General features: G+C 38.4%; 1 protein-coding gene across 1 annotated transcript in view; it reads left to right on the top strand.

Moving 5' to 3' along the window:
• LOC130700291 (calcium-activated potassium channel slowpoke-like) overlaps positions 1–16645 on the top strand; it is a 28246-nt gene that overhangs the window by 9244 nt on the left and 2357 nt on the right. The window contains exons 7-29 of the mRNA XM_059496628.1: positions 1946–2037; positions 3447–3557; positions 4419–4524; positions 6915–7067; positions 7281–7436; positions 7896–8008; positions 10438–10593; positions 10667–10743; positions 11093–11158; positions 11674–11724; positions 12244–12267; positions 13068–13127; positions 13580–13609; positions 13731–13899; positions 14377–14436; positions 14966–15122; positions 15183–15407; positions 15496–15679; positions 15756–15851; positions 15921–16057; positions 16121–16233; positions 16302–16457; positions 16528–16621. Of these exons, the coding sequence (XP_059352611.1) occupies positions 1946–2037; positions 3447–3557; positions 4419–4524; positions 6915–7067; positions 7281–7436; positions 7896–8008; positions 10438–10593; positions 10667–10743; positions 11093–11158; positions 11674–11724; positions 12244–12267; positions 13068–13127; positions 13580–13609; positions 13731–13899; positions 14377–14436; positions 14966–15122; positions 15183–15407; positions 15496–15679; positions 15756–15851; positions 15921–16057; positions 16121–16233; positions 16302–16457; positions 16528–16621 (2586 nt within the window). The remainder of the gene's footprint in view (positions 1–1945; positions 2038–3446; positions 3558–4418; positions 4525–6914; positions 7068–7280; positions 7437–7895; positions 8009–10437; positions 10594–10666; positions 10744–11092; positions 11159–11673; positions 11725–12243; positions 12268–13067; positions 13128–13579; positions 13610–13730; positions 13900–14376; positions 14437–14965; positions 15123–15182; positions 15408–15495; positions 15680–15755; positions 15852–15920; positions 16058–16120; positions 16234–16301; positions 16458–16527; positions 16622–16645) is intronic.

Consider the following 16645-nt stretch of genomic DNA (forward strand, 5'->3'; position numbering starts at 1 on the left):
TTTGTTAGTTTATATTCATAAAAAAAAAAAACCACCGGACAAATGCCGCATAGGGAAGGGACCAAAATAAGCAGAGTTTCAAGGATATTAAGTTGAGAGAAACAATTTTAATCCATTCCTCCCCCACATCCCCAAGGTATTTAAGTTGAGAAGTTCATAAACTTACGTAGGCAGAGAATTTTTTTTTTAATTTCAAATTTACATCATCTATTTGGCGTGAACTATTGTATCGTAGTGACACACCTTCACAATCACCCTCGTTCGAAATATAATAAGAAGACAAAAGTGGTGGGCTTTGAACGACCCCACCCTTTTTATTTTTAAAGTCTTCTTTGCTGATTTAATTGGCGTTTCGTTAGTTTAAAAAAAAAAAAAAAAGTGTGTGCTCGATTTGGACTCTCTGTACCCATATAGGCGGTCTTTGCCAGCTGGATCCCTGAGATCACTGAACTGGTGGGCAATCGCACCAAATACGGGGGCGAACATAGAGTGGAACACGGAAAGAGGTATTGCAACTCCCATCTTCTGTTGGCTCTCTCTCGCTCTATTTTTTTTTCTATCTATCATCTATTTATATCTCTATCATACTTCGACCTCTAATTACTCTTTCGAGATGGAAGTTTCACGTATAAAAAACAACAACACATTAAAAAAAAAAAAAAAAGAATTCATTCGAGCAATAAACCTATTGTCCCACCTTGATCGATGTCCTTCCATCGCGAGTTTGAACTCGTGTAGTAGCGGCTGCTTAATTGAATATTGACATGATTGCGTTGCACTTATTGTGTATCTACTCTTCTATTTTTTGTTTTTTTTCGAATTAGAACCTTTTGTTTTTGGTTTTCTTGCGGCTCGTGGACTCTATTGCATTTGAAATAATGCAAGTGCTGATTATGACCCTCCTGTACATTCTTTTTTACCTCTCGGCTTCGCCCATTCTTCCTAATTGCCTTAACAAAACTTACCTGTACGAAAAGGTACAAAAGAAAGACGTAGAAATGTGTCATGCAATTTGACTAATAGTTTTTTTTTTTGCCTGGGTACGGGAGAATGGGTGCAGATTTTTAAAAAAGTAATCCTGGACCTCCTGGGTCTTCTTTTTTCTATAGACATAGCCCTATATAGTTAGTAGTACATCAGTGCTCGCTTTCCCTCCCTGGACCTCCCACCCCGCCCCTCGTTTTTGGCCCTCTGTATTTTTTTTTGTCTATGTCTTTCATGTCATTGGATAAAAAGAAAAAAAAATTCAATTAAAGGAACGGACTTTAAATCGATCGATGGGGGCATTCGCAAGGTATACCAGCCCCAAACGAATATGTTTACATGAGTTGATGGTATGGAATCAAGGCGTGAAGATGATCAGCTAAAATAAGATTGAAAGATTCGGCACGCGTTTCATTTGGTGCCACGTTCAGACGTGCCCAAACATTTTTGCTTCCGATACAACAATGACGCAATTCTTTCTTCACCCCGATTCGTTCAATTCTATTTTTTTTTTTTTCTTCCTAAAGCTTTCGTATGCCTTGTGATTGTTTTCAATCATGCCGATCGATCGATCTCCCGTCTGTTTTTTTTTTCTTTTTAACTGGTTACTTTTTAATCAGTGTTCCGGAAAGAGATTGTAGCGTTGCAGAAACAAAGCATGGAGGGAAATGACGTGTCCATTGCCATATATGAAGTAATTCTTTAATAAGAAAGCGTATTTTTAATCGTTCGAAAAAAGCGAGACAAACTGATCTTGTTCACATTTTATATTAACGAGACCTGTATTTTTTTTTCTTTCCTTTTTTTAAATTATGTTTGATTTTTCTGTTCATTTGGGGAAGGAGAGAAATAGTAGAATATATTTTTTGAATAATGAAAAAGAAAAAAAAAAAAAAAAGAAAAGTACGGTTGAAACATTTGACCAACGGGACTTCCTTGTGTTCCCGCTCTGTATATATAGGCCATCTTTGCCAGTTGTATCCCTGAAATTATTGACCTGATCGGCACTAGACCCAAATACGGAGGCACTCTGAAGAATGAACGTGGACGCAGGTACAAAAACAAGAAAAAATTAAATAAAAAAAAACAAAAAACAAGGCAAATCAACACCAAGAATTGTGTTCCAGCAAAAAAGCCTCTCTCAAATACCGTATGCAAATAATTATACCTATTCCAATCCCAACCCTAAATGATATTCCCACAAATCCTTTTTCCTTATTTAACATCTCTTTTTATTATTATTCTGTCTTTCCTTCCTTCCATTTTTTGTTTTCTTCTTCTTGGTTGTTCGGGTTCCACAAGAGGGACGAATGTGCTTATATTTATTATATGCAATAGACATCGTCAGGGGGTGACTTGTGAATTAAAACAAAAAATGAATCGTGTGCAAAAGAAATTACGAAATCAAGACGAGCCCCTTTTTTTAAATTTATTAAATCAAAAGATTATCAATTGCAAGTAAAAAAAAAATAAAGTTCCAGCTGATCATATTCTATCCATGGCTTTGAGTCTGTCAAGTTGAAACCCCTTCTCCACTTTATATCTATCTATTAACACTCATATCTTGATTGGCTTTTGGTTTTCATCTATTTTTCTTTATTTATCTTCATTTTTGAAACCTAACATCTTAACCTTCCACAAATTATCGTATGATGCGATTTGAGTGTTTAACCAAACACCGTGTGGTACGCTAGTACATGATCTCTTATCGCTCCGTATACGCACACACACACACACACACACACCAATTGGAAACGTATATATACATTAACCTCATCCACACACATCCTACCCCTTCCTACACCCTGCGTACACACACATTATCACAACTGAGTCTCATCTGTATAAATATTATCCCATTTTCCCCGTACCTTCAACCCTTCGAGTGAACCCCACATCCTCGGCTCTTCGTTCTCATTTGGTATTTCGGTACACTAGCCTTACTTTTATCATTGTTTTTTTTTTATTTTAAATTTTTTTTTGTTTTTTTTTTAATTCCTGAGATTATTATTATCGGAGTTGTAGTGCGCTGCACTGGTTTCTTTCGAAATTGTAGACCTAATCAAATAGTGTAATGCAGCTTAGCTCGGATGGAACCATAACCACAGCCGCCTGGATGGTTTTCATTTTCTTTATACATATATTTATATATATATATATATATATATTCCTCCCATATCGGAGTAGTTCAAATAATTTTTTTTTTAACGCTTCCAGCTTATTGAGTCGTTACAATTTTTTTTTTACCCACCTTTAAAAAGATAAAAGAATTTCTCATGCAAACATTTGCAAAGACATTCCAAATCGTTGTAAAATAAGATCTTAACGACCATGCCCTAGGTTTATTTTTTTTTTTTTTGAATTGTCCGTAATTTAAATTCCATTCAAGATGATTTTCGTATAGCCAATTGTTTTTGGTCCAGCAACTAACGATAGCCAAATCAACTCGGATTTTTTTCAAGGCACATAGTCGTCTGCGGACACATCACCTACGAGTCAGTGTCGCACTTTCTTAAGGATTTCCTTCACGAGGATCGAGAAGACGTCGACGTCGAAGTCGTTTTCCTTCACAGGTAAGCGCCCCCGTTGTTATTGATTTCCAGGCCGAGACTCGCCTTGTTTTGTGTTTCATTTTTTTTTTTTTTTTTTAATCTTCGAGAAAATTGGAAAAGGTCAGGTGGACCCGGAGCCGGAACTAAACTTTGGTTTCGTCTTGGGTCTTCCTTTGCCCCTCCACTGGCCGCGTGACTTTTCCTTTTTTTCCGGTTCTATGCGCGTTCTCACAAACTCGATTGTCCATCTACGTCATTTTTGCTGGATTAGTATAGCCATTTTTTTTTTATTGTATTACTTTCGATCCTTAAAGATTGACGCTCGCCGAATGGAAGCTAAGCGAATGGCCAAGACGCGGTCGAATGGGTCCAATTGATTTTGTTTTTGGTTCCGGAAAAAAACATAAATTTTAAAGAACACGTGAGAATGATGTAGAAATTCTCGATATTTTAAAAATTAGAGTGCTGGAGTAGCATCTGACGTCACGTTTTGTGTCAGTCACGACAGAAATGATATTCCGTTTCGGCGGGCACGTTTTCAATCTGAACTCCGTGTACCTAAAGAGTAGTTTGAAGTCGGCAAATGGGGGAGGGTGGGGGGAGTAAATGCATCGATTCGTGAATATGTGTCTCGTATAGAGACGAGAAGACCCATTGACGTCATTACTTGAATGGAGCTTGTCTATTATTAGGCTAATAATCCTTGAAACAGCCGGCAGCGCTACATTTTTTAAAAGCGAATACGAAAGAAGATGTTGATGGTATACATTATGAAAATTACGCATAAACTTAGACGCCAACTTTATTTTTGCCACATTATTACCTTCAAAAACGGAAGAACTGAGCAGTGTTTCTTTTGTCTGCGTTGCCCGTATGAAACAGGAAAGAACCCGATTTGGAACTGGAAGGCCTGCTGAAGAGGCACTCCACCACCGTCAAGTTTTTTCAGGGCTCCATGATGAATGCCGTTGATTTGGCCAGGGTCAAGGTAGTTCGAGAACAGAACTAAACAAAACACCGTGACAAATTGCTTGCCTCCCGCCTCTCTCTCTCTCTCTCTCTCTCTTTCACTTTAAATTTCCTATTCCTCTTTTATCTACATCGTTTTTTTTTGGTATTTTCTTATTAACACATTCATATAACTCTATAACTGAATGATTGATTACTGTTTTCTTTATTATTATGATTTCTTTACCAGTGTGTTTTTCCACTTTTTCTCCACATTCTTTTATTTCTTTCAACTTGTCTTCCACTTTTTTATTGGCGGAGTCGGTAGCAAGATTGCAAAATATCCAGCCAGTATTAACAATAAGGTCTTCTCCAAAGAGCTACAAAGTGATTTTCTTCGCAGATCCGTTGGCTTTCCTTTTTTAAAAAAATCTTCCAAAAAAAAATACCTCATTAATACATATGGCCGAAAGATTATTATTTTTTACGGTAGCTAAATAGAGATACCTGGATATTTTTAAATCAGAGAAACGTAGCATACGATGTGGCAACGGTGAACTTGTGTGGAAGGAAGACGAACGGAATAGAAAAATGGAAAGGGAGATGATGGTTGCCATCGTTGGAATTCAATTGACGAGTCATCATTGGATTGATATCTTACAGTCGTGTACTCAACATACCTTTTGATTTGCCTTTTTCTTATTCTGGGATTGTGGTTTTAGATTAGCGAGGCATGCGGATATCGTGATGACAAATATTTCATGGTTGTTGATTGTTTCGATTTGGTTTTTTCTTTCTTCTTTTTTTTCATTAACAGCTTTCTATTTTTATGATTACTCATAATCGTGTTTGTAGAAAGCCACCAGACCTGGAGCTTGAGGGTCTTTTCAAGCGACATTTTACCACCGTGGAATTTTTCCAGGGCTCCATTATGAACCCTATTGACCTGCAACGTGTCAAGGTGAGTGGACTATCATGTTGCAATCGACGAGCTAGTAGACTGTGAACCATTGTCGATCGATCCGACTGTGGCACATGAGCAGGCTGACAAACAAAAAAAAAGAGAGAAAGAGAGAGCTCTCTAAACGTAGCAACATACAATATTAGCACAGTGTCAGCAAGCAGGATTGATGCAATCGTAACTAATTGGGTTGAAGCAGTTACAACTCAGATAGGCAGCTCAGTTCACTGTGACTTGTTTTCACCATAATAAACTAATAAAGAAGGCTAGTGTTGAAAGCTTGTGTTGTCGTCGTACGTAAACAAACAGATTCCTTGGGTATTTCCCGTGGAAATAACTCGCAGTTGTACGAGAAACAGACAAACAAATCATTGCTTTTGTTTTTTCTTACCCTTGTGACCTTTGGCTTTCTGGATGAAAGAGAATTTAAATGCGTCTAGCGCTACACTGATGGTTACTCCGTCTATCCTTCTATATGCTCTCTACCAGATTCATCCTCTTTTGCTTATACTTCATCTTCTGTCAACTCGTTGTCAATTCGTGGAATTGCTTAGTGTCCTCGGTCACCTTGTCTGCTGGAAGCCGTTTCTGCCAAATCACTCTCCGTGGTTTTTATTTAATTTTCAATTTGTTTTATTTACCTTCAGTTGTTTTTTTATTTATTCGTGTTTTGTAAACATTCTTCAGTTTTCGTCGGTAAACTGTATTCAATTGTGCGCAACGACGCGAAAGTCGTTTGTCGACGTCATTCGATGTGATGAATGACGACATTTAGACAACCCTGTCTTCTTCTTCCGTTTTCACATTTTTCCAGCGAGTTTGCACTGCCATCTTGTGACAATACCGGTGAGGGTAGCGTTTTAATAGCTTTTAACCCTCAGTGTTAGGCAACATGTTGGTCACACACCTACTCCATAGACCTATGTGTGTCTCTTCGAAATATATATCCGTCGTCATCAGTGCAATCCTTAGCCATCCTATCTGTGTGTCACGTCCATTTTTCTCCTCTCTTTTTTGTGTAAAACCAAGAAAGAAAAACTTTGTAAGGTAGGGCCGTCACGATCTGCTTGCTCAGCCTAACAATTTCTTACGTCTCGATTCCACGTACTAGTCGGGAAGTTTTGCACGAATCTCTTTAGGTTTACGTACTTCATTTTAGTTTTTAAAATCTAACACTTGGAATTTTTCTGATGTGTGCTCGTTTTGCCTGCCCGTTGTTTGTTAATTTTTTGGCTTTGTCAGCATCGCATGGTGCATTTGTCTCGATGAATTTGTGCCCGTTTTTCTTCGCCCAGTTAGTCAAACACTTTTTTAGGATTCCAGTCGTTAGTTATACCTTAATTTTTCCACCATACCTTCTTGACTCCCCTACATGCCTCACATTTCGACTATAGACGTGTCAAAAAAAACAAAGATTTTGATAAATCGAAATGTGTTAATCTCTTGACTTGATTAATGGCGGATTTTAGGTCCACGAGGCTGACGCCTGCCTTGTCTTGGCAAACAAATATTGTCAGGATCCAGATGCTGAGGATGCTGCCAACATCATGCGAGTCATTTCTATCAAAAATTATTCGGACGATATCAGGGTCATCATTCAGCTGATGCAATATCACAACAAGGTGAAATCATTTTATCAGTTGAAGTCCTATCATTTTTATGTTGTTAGAGGCTTTTGTGAAATCCCCAATTGAGCTCAAAACTGGCTGAGCACCAAAACTTGTCACGTGATTCATGATGTAGTACTTCTTAAGACACCAGATGCTGTTTTTTCTGAAATAAAAAAAAAATGTATTCTTTAAAAAAAAAAATATGATCTTTTGACATGTTGGCAGGCCTACTTGCTGAACATTCCCAGCTGGGATTGGAAGCGTGGTGACGACGTCATCTGCCTGGCCGAACTCAAGTTGGGCTTCATCGCCCAAAGTTGCTTGGCGCCCGGATTCTCCACCATGATGGCCAACTTATTCGCCATGAGATCGTTCAAGACCGTAAGTAGTTCTCTCTTTATTTTTCCTCGCACAAATCGCTTTAAGAAAAATGTGTTGCCGTTTTGGGTCGGGGCTGATACTGAAAGAAGAGATCTTCCAAAAAAAAAAAAAAAAAAAATTTAAAGAATGGTATTTAGAAATGTATTTTTCTTTTGACTTTTGTCGAAAGAAACGAACAAAACATTAGGGCGATAACATTGAAATCTCGCTTGGCTCGTAGCCATCTGTTTATCTTGTGGGTTGTATGTGATATTTGCGCTAGACGTGGCCGCTATCTCGTTGAATTCTGTCCCGATTCAGGGCGGTGATATACTCGACAGTAATCGATCAACTCATACAAATGTAATCTGTCAGCTTTTTACATATGTAAGGTTAAAGGGACTGTACGCTTTTATTTAATGACAACAAGTTTTGCAACTGTGTAAAACGTTAATTTGAACACACTGTGCGCTTTGCTAGTCGTCGGATCTACAGTCATGGCAGAACGATTATCTGCGTGGCTCCGGCATGGAGATGTACACCGATACGTTGAGTCACACCTTTATGGGTCTGACTTTCACTCAAGCGGCCGAGTAAGTAACACTAATTTCCCATCATCCCTCCCCCACAATCTCACGCCTTTCTAAGAACTAACCCAATCAAAAAAGAATTGTTGACTACGTGAAACCTAACCAACCAAAACAACTATTTTTCTCCCCCCCCCCCCTATCCACCCTTTACACACCCTCTATCACGGTTCGTTTAAGTCGCGCGAGAGTCCAGGCTGATGCGGTTCAGCAACTTTTTTTTTGTTTTGTTTATTGAATCGTATTGATTACAAGAAACAATGGACTTGTATCAACAGCAGGCTTGAATGACTTTCTTTTATCTGACGCCGTCATGTGAACTTTTGTGTATGTGGTACATACCGTCCGTCCGAGTGAATTCGAGATAGGGGGAAAACAAGATACAGTCGTTAATTGATTGGATGTTGTAACTGAACTGTATATTTTCACGCCGTCCGTTTTCGCTGTCTACTCGGCTATTCGCGTCACGCAATTCTTTTGTTTTGAAGCTACGCTATATGCTGTACACGTCTGTGATGGTGTCAATTGGTTCCGTGCGCCATCTCTCGTTACATCCCACATTCGCCTGTATTTATTTCTATACGTGTTTGTGTGCTGTTATTTTTTTTTTTTTTGTTTATTTGAAAAAAGAAAAAAAAAATATCGCCGTTTTTAACCGAAATAGAAAGAGCTTTGGCTGCAATGTCGTCGATCGATACGTCCGATTTTTGTTTTTCAAAAGAAAAGACATTATCGTGAGAATTGATACTCGTGACTCTTGAGCCCTAAATTACCGAGGAAAAGCCATATGCTATTTTTTTTCCCGACATGTTTGACGAGTTATGGCTGAGCCAAAAGTATTGCACGATATTTATGTCGTCAATAACATGTGCCTTTCGTTTTATTGCTATTTTATTTGATCGTCGTTTTTCCTCGTGTAAAGCCCATTGGCAAGTTTACTGAAGTCGTTCATGGCTTAGTTATTTCCTCACTTGGTGGTTGTTGGTCTTTTTTTGTTTTCATTTTTCTTGTCTTTTTTTTTTTTTTTTTTTTTCGTGTCTTTTTGTCTTCACGTTTTCTTCCAGTCACCGGATATGCAATCGTGGCAAAACGACTACCTTCAAGGTACCGGGTGCGAAATGTATACGGAATCCTTGTCTCCCTCCTTTGCTGGCATGGTATTTCCTGAAGCTTCCGAGTAAGTTCTTATCGGCCAGCAAAGAATTTCATTTGTGTTAAGACACAAACTATCAGTCGATTAAAAAAAAAAATTAAGAAAAATCCTTTTTGACCCCAATTCTTCTTGACCTTTTTCAACCTCTTCCTCTGTCCCATTTTTTTTTGCGTGTTCTTTTCTTCCATTTTTTTTCACCGTCTTCGTTACAAAATTTCTTAGCGAGAGTTGGCAAATGCTGGGCGCTCAGTGGTTAATCAGAGAAATTCTCGTATGCAAACATTCATTACAAAAAGAAAGGCTTTTGGATTTGCCAACTCCGAATTATTTAGGTATGCGTAGTACGGCACTTCTCGACTAATTAAACTAATCAAACCCAAGCAACCAGAAACATTGGTCGTAGCGTGAATCTTTTTTTTTTTCGTTTCTACTCTTATTTTTTTTTCCTCGTTAGTTTGTTTCGTTTTCACTGGTGAGACAGGTCATTAACATAACGGACATAGTTTCGTCAGTCATCCGAGATGACGGTAGATGGGGCCCTAGGTATTATTAGAATTGCATGGAGTTTTTCTCTAATTTTTTACGGTTATGGACAAACGATATTTTTTGATGGTTGAAATGTGATCGGTATATACGGGTGATTCGGAACGGAGATTCTGCATTTGACGTGGTGATGCAACACCTCCGGGCAACAATGCGCAACCTTGGACATTCGACTCTTGTCTATTTCTCTGTGTGTGCTATTTAAAAAGAAACAAATTCAATCTTCTTTACTGGCTCGATGACAAATGCATCGATTCCAAAAAGGCTAATTATATATGTGGAATGCATGGCTGCCCCCAGCAGCGTCTTGAACGCACGCTTTTGTTTTCATGAAGCATTTTTTCGATATTTAAGATTAGGTCAGTACATGCATGTTTTTCTATAAGGATCGGAATGATGGAAGTTATTCAAAGCCTGCTCTACTTTTACTTTTTTGCGTAATGAGTAGTCTAAAATATATATAAAAAAAAAAAAAACACTTTGAATTTTCCTTTTTTTTTTTTTTTTTTTTTTTTTTTTGTTCTTGAAATAGAACACAAAAAATTAACTTTGCATGGCGTTTGCAGGGTTGAAATTCGTAGAGGATTGAAAAGTAGGAAAACAGCTGTACCTACACACCCTATCCATCACCTACTCCCTTCAACTTCCCCGGATAATTAATCAACTGTGAAATTTGGTTGGAAACAAAAATGATATTAATCTCGATTGTTATTTCCCCTTTGGTTAACCGCACGCTTAGGTTGTGTTTTACCAAGCTCAAGCTCCTCTTACTGGCCATCGAATTGAAATCTGAAGACGGACTCGATTCGAAGATCTCCATTAATCCGCGCGGAGCAAAGATATCGTCAAACACGCAAGGATTTTTCATAGCGCAATCAGCTGACGAGGTCAAAAGGTAATGGATTCTTATCTGTTTTTTTTTTTTTTTGTTTTTTTTTGGGCTTTTACTTTCATGCCATTGTTTTCAGAGCCTGGTTCTACTGTAAAGCCTGCCATGAAGACATAAAAGACGAAACGCTCATCAAGAAGTGCAAATGCAAAAACTGTAAGTGAATCTTTTTTCGTCTCACTCGAGTAGCCTCTTCAAAAGCCTTTTTGTTTCGACACAGTCTTGCACTTTGTTCACTGTGACACACAAAACATTTCAAACTGTGTTTACACACTTATATAAGCAGTCACCACAGCACTTAATCACACTATAGCCTTCCTCGTCCATTTCATTTTTTTGGGGTGAGAGTTAAAAAAAAAAAAAGTAATAACCGTAAGAATCATATAAATTAGAGAAACAAAAATGATTGAAAACATGATCCAATGACTTGACTTGAAAAAGAAAAAAAAAAAAACGGTTTATTTTACTTTTTCGTACATTTCCCGACTGCTTTGTTGATCAATAGATGTGGGCTTAATGATGATTCAGTCGGGACTATTCGGATTAACGTCCCATGATCAAGAAGCGAACGGTAATTAGCTCCATTTGGTCGCTTTTTTTCCACCGAGTTTGAATCCAGACAAAAGATGTTGCTTTCTTCGTCATTCCAGTCCTCATCTAAAGGGGGCAGGACGTTCAATTTTGTTTGTCTGTTGTTTTTGCTTCGTAAAGAAAGTACGCGGTGTCCCTTTCCATCGTCCAAGGCACTAAAAAGTTGTTTCTAAAATCATTCAAAATCTTTTTTTAAAAAATCAAATCACAAGCTTGCCTTTTTGATAAAAAGAGAAATTCATTAGCCATTATGTCTATAACATTTCGTGATGAACAAGGCAGTCTGTCTTCAATGTACTTTGCTATAATTTGTAAGCGCATTTGATATCGTCTGTCTTCTTACTCATTTAGTCTCATTGTTTATTTGTTTCGTACCGCGTTTTTCATTGCTGATTTCTCATCCTGCCTCTTCATCCTTTTCTCATTCGCTGCGGCCACTTGCGTACACACAAAACAAAAAAACAATTCGTAAAAACGAAACTCGCGTTCGCGTAGTGGCCGTCTTCCGGAAAGGTGTTCGGGCTGTACAAGTCATCGGTCGCGCAAGTACGTTTTCGTTAGCACCACCTTTTTTTTTTTTTGTGTGTGTGTGTGTGTGTAGTACATATGATCGATATAAATTCGGATTAAGAAGTTAGAATTTAAAAAGAAAAATGTAATAAGGCAGGGATTCTTCTTAATTGATGGCTTCGTATTTAAGAAAGACACATAAAAGATATCTATATTCTAATGGAAATGAGACATTTTGAAAGATGTGTGATAACAAGGAGAGCTTTGTTTGTGCTTCTCGTATGTTATTCGCGCTAGCGTAAATTGGACACCTGTATAATCAAGGCTTTAAATATCCCTATACCAACAATGAATTGTTGTAAATCCTTGGTAATATTTGGCAACTGGAGGCCGTACCGTCGTTCAGTGTCATATCTGTGGTGTCTTTATTGTGGTCCTAATTGTACATTTTCTTGTTTTTATTTTGCTTTTCTTTTTATCCCCCGGATACCCTCTGTCTCTTTTCTACATCTTTCTATCCTTTCTCTTGTGCTTTCTCGATCTTTCTTCGTTTAGGTGCGGATTACTCCATCTGCGACAGTAAGTGACACCACTCTATACCCTATCTTTCATCTTTTCCTATACCTTTGTATAGAAGCAAAGTTCTTAACAATGTCGAGCATGACCCATTCTATTTAGGCAAACTTCAAATTCCTTTTTTTTTTTTTTTAATTCCAAAAATCCAATTGTTTTTGTTTATTGGTTTTTGGTTTTTCCTCTTTTTGTGGTTTTCCAATCTCCGATTCTGTTCGTACCGTCTCAATTTTTTTTTTTAGTTGTTGTTTATTGTGGCTTAGTTAAATAGTTGTAACAGTAACTAACGTAAAACAGTACGCAGATGTTGAGTATTTTGTATTTGTTTTAAATGACGGCAATGGTGTTCCTGAGCCTGCGGCAAACCGTTTGTCTTGATTTGCATATAGGTTCAACGTGAATATTGGCATGCGCCGTGTGTGTACTTTTAGTGTGTGATCACACTTATGCCGTAAGCTGCTGCTACCGCCTTTTAGTTCATGTCCGTATTTTTTTTTCTTGTGCTGCATTCCTTTTTTTTTTTTTTTTATTGTTCACAAATCAAAAGAATTTCGCCAAAATGGCTCGTCCGGCGGGGAAATGAGGGCATTTAGATTGTGTTCTTTGTGCGTGTCCTCACTTTTGATGGTTTTCTCTTTTACAAACATTTCATTAAGACTGTAGTCCTACACACAACAAACAAAAAAACAAATCTGCTAATGTGTCGTGCTGCGTGTGTGTATACGTGTGTGGATTCAACCTAGCGCGCGCGATGGACTTAGAAGCGAGCAAACTAGGCTAGCTCTTTGTTTTGATTATACTTGCAGATGACCATGTGACTCCTCAGTTTACGCCTCCAGAGTTGCCAAAGCGGGTGCATGTCAGAGGTATTTACACCCAAAAACTAACCCAATCTTTTCAAAAGAAAACTAGTCGACGGTCTATCTAGAACTCTTGATTTCTTTTTCTCTTTCCTATCGATTTTTTTTTGAATTATTACTACTAATTATTACTATCACTTTTACTATCATTGACATTAGTCGTGTGCGTTTTTTTTTTGTCTGACGTCGAGCTGACAGACTTTTTTCTTTTGTGTTTCAACTATTGCTGCAAATATCACTAGAAACCAAATTTTTTTTCTTTCAATAGGAGCTGCATTTTGACATTATTAACGCCTAATAGAAATTCGAAAATTTCATACTCGTAGCATTTTTTATTTCATTTTTTTTTATAGCTCATGGAATTAGATTTATCCCTTTGTAACGGGACTGCACAATAACTATAATATTTTTGTGTGTGTTCGTTTTTTTCTTTCCTTTTTTTTCTTTTTGCCTCACAGGTGAATTATTACGGGAAGACGATCCGCGATGTAAGTACCCCACTCTTTCTTTAATTTTAGTAATAATGGTTTTGTTAGCTGTTTCAGTTTGATGAATTACATTCATGCGTACATTACTGACTGTCTGTTCTGTATTGCTGCGGCATCGCAGCTCCATTGCACAATCAACACAACGCAGCAACTACGCCGCTGCTATCGGCCGTCAACAAGACCCACAGCAGTACGAATCGGACCATAAATAAGCTGACCGGCAACTCCTCTGGCACTCGCACAGCAGCCATCGACGGCGGCCATTCTCCATCGCCGGATTTCAACGCGAGGTATTCACTTAGGCCTATTGGCGATATTATACCTAATGAAATGGCTTGTTTGCACTTAAAATGCGCAGTCGTTGAATTGCAGTATCAATTTCAAAGCTTGTTTCGAATCAAGTCCGATATTTCGAGCACTTGCTGAGAGCATTCGTTTTTTTTTTTTTTTTTTTTTTTTTTTTTAAGATAGAACTCAATGCGCTCAGATCTGTAAACAGATTTTGGCTTTGTTTTTAAGACTCACACGCACAAAAAATTGGTTTTGCGTTTAAAAAGCATCTCGGCATCATATTAAAATCGTACATCAGGGCTGCGTTTGATTGCCAATTGTAACATCTTTTTTATTTCTGAACAAACGTGATATACTAACAGCTAAAAATTGCTGATGGCGTTGCTTGGGGAAAGAAATATTTCATTCACGTCCGAACATAAATGTAATAATGAAAACCAACCAAAAACACATATTTGTGACTTTATTTTTTACAGGGCCAAGGAGGACAGTTCGTATGCTGGTTATCATCTGTCATATGAAGTGAAAAAACTCATGTACGCGTCACTTGCCATCAATCTCTCCGAATGATCTTTTTTTTTTTTTAATTCTTTTATTTTCATTTTTTTTTTTTTTTCCAGTTTTCTTGGAAATGTGTGTGTCGTAATTCAGCACTCGGTTTTATTTCCTTCAGGCACATAGCTTATATTTTAAAGAAACAAAGCTTTCGTTTTCTGTGTCGCATTTCCGTTTCGTGTCTGCTGAACGTCTAACCCAATTGCCCGAGAGTCTGTCACATACAGTTATCCTTTGTTTTTCAACTGAATAATTCGGAAAGACACGAGAATTGAGCTAAAACAGAGGCACTTTAGTGTTTTTAGTTTGTCTCTTCTCGTGCAGCCATTCATTTGTCGGTTGCGCCTTCACTTGTAAAAAAAAATTAGTTGGCTTCGCCTTTCTTTTTAAAACAATTTTTGGTTCCATTTTTTTATTTCTCTCTGGAAACATTTGATTCCAGTTTTTTTCTATGTTATCTTAATAAGCTTAAGTTCGTGAAGAGTATTGACATTTTTTGATTGGATGTAGGCCTACGAGTCGAGGGTCTGCTGGAAATGGAACACACAACACGGGCATTGCTGACGACCAGGCCAGGGATTTCGATTTTGAAAAGACGGAGATGAAATACGACTCGACTGGCATGTTTCATTGGTCCCCCGCTCGCTCCCTGGAAGACTGTATACTGGTAAGAATAGCATTAGCCAAAAACATGGAATTCCTTTTAAACTTAGTTCGTGCGCTATAGGATCGCAATCAAGCGGCCATGACGGTGTTGAATGGTCACGTAGTCGTTTGCCTGTTCGCTGATCCCGACTCGCCATTGATCGGATTGCGAAATTTGGTCATGCCCCTTCGAGCCTCTAATTTTCACTATCACGAGCTCAAGCATGTGGTCATCGTTGGCTCCGTCGACTACATCCGACGAGAATGGAAAATGCTTCAAAACTTGCCCAAAATTTCAGTGCTCAATGTAAGGAGCTGGATTTTTATTTTTATTTTTATTTTTTTTATGATGAAAACAAAAAGGCTGAATTGACCTTCTTTCTTTTCTTATCCAGGGATCACCGCTGAGTCGAGCAGACTTGCGGGCTGTCAACGTCAACTTGTGTGACATGTGCGTCATTTTGTCGGCCAAAGTACCCAGCAACGATGATCCAACCCTGGCCGACAAAGAGGCAATCTTGGCATCGCTCAACATCAAAGCCATGACATTCGACGACACCATCGGCGTCCTATCGCACAGTACGATTTCTCCATCCCATTTTTTTTTTTTCGTAGTTTTCGTTTTCTAAAAATGAACGTCCTGTTTTTTTCCCAGGTAATAGCGGTCGTGAAGCGCTGACGCCAATTGGCAGCCCGATTGTTCTCCAACGACGAGGATCTGTCTATGGCGCAAACGTTCCCATGATCACGGGTGAATGACGTTTATCCAATTTTCTTTAACTGACAGCAATGATTTTCTAACGTTTAACCCGTGATGCAGAATTGGTGAATGATAGCAACGTGCAGTTTTTGGACCAAGATGACGACGACGATCCGGATACGGAGCTCTACCTCACTCAGCCATTTGCTTGTGGAACTGCGTTCGCCGTCAGCGTACTCGACTCTCTCATGTCGACTGTACTGATTTATTTTTTTAAGACGTAGGAAATGATTGAGTTGAATTTATTTTGTGCTTTTTAGACGTACTTCAATCAAAATGCACTCACGCTCATCCGGTCTCTTATCACTGGTGGAGCCACACCTGAGCTTGAACTTATTCTCGCTGAAGGAGCCGGCCTTCGTGGAGGATATAGGTGAGCATTAGGTTGAAATGCAATTTCGATTTGAAATAAGCATTTGTTTTTTTTACGTGAAAAAACAGTACACCAGAAACGCTCGGCGAACGAGACCGTTGCCGGGTGGGCCAGATCTCATTATACGATGGACCTTTGGCCCAATACGGTGAGGGTGGCAAATATGGAGATCTTTTTGTTGCTGCACTACGCAACTATGGCATGCTGTGTATAGGATTGTACAGGTATTTCAACTCGTTCAAAATACTATGACCAATCGAATTTGAAACATAACTTATTCTCGAATGAAATTAGGTTTAGAGATACCAGTTCATCAGTTGATGCTTCATCCAAACGCTACGTCGTTACGAACCCCCCTGACGATTTCACGCTATTACCTACCGATCAGGTATGTTGATTGAAGCTCATTAGA

Source organism: Daphnia carinata, chromosome 8, assembly GCF_022539665.2.
Source record: "Daphnia carinata strain CSIRO-1 chromosome 8, CSIRO_AGI_Dcar_HiC_V3, whole genome shotgun sequence".
In the NCBI taxonomy this organism is placed as follows: Eukaryota; Metazoa; Arthropoda; class Branchiopoda; order Diplostraca; family Daphniidae; genus Daphnia; species Daphnia carinata.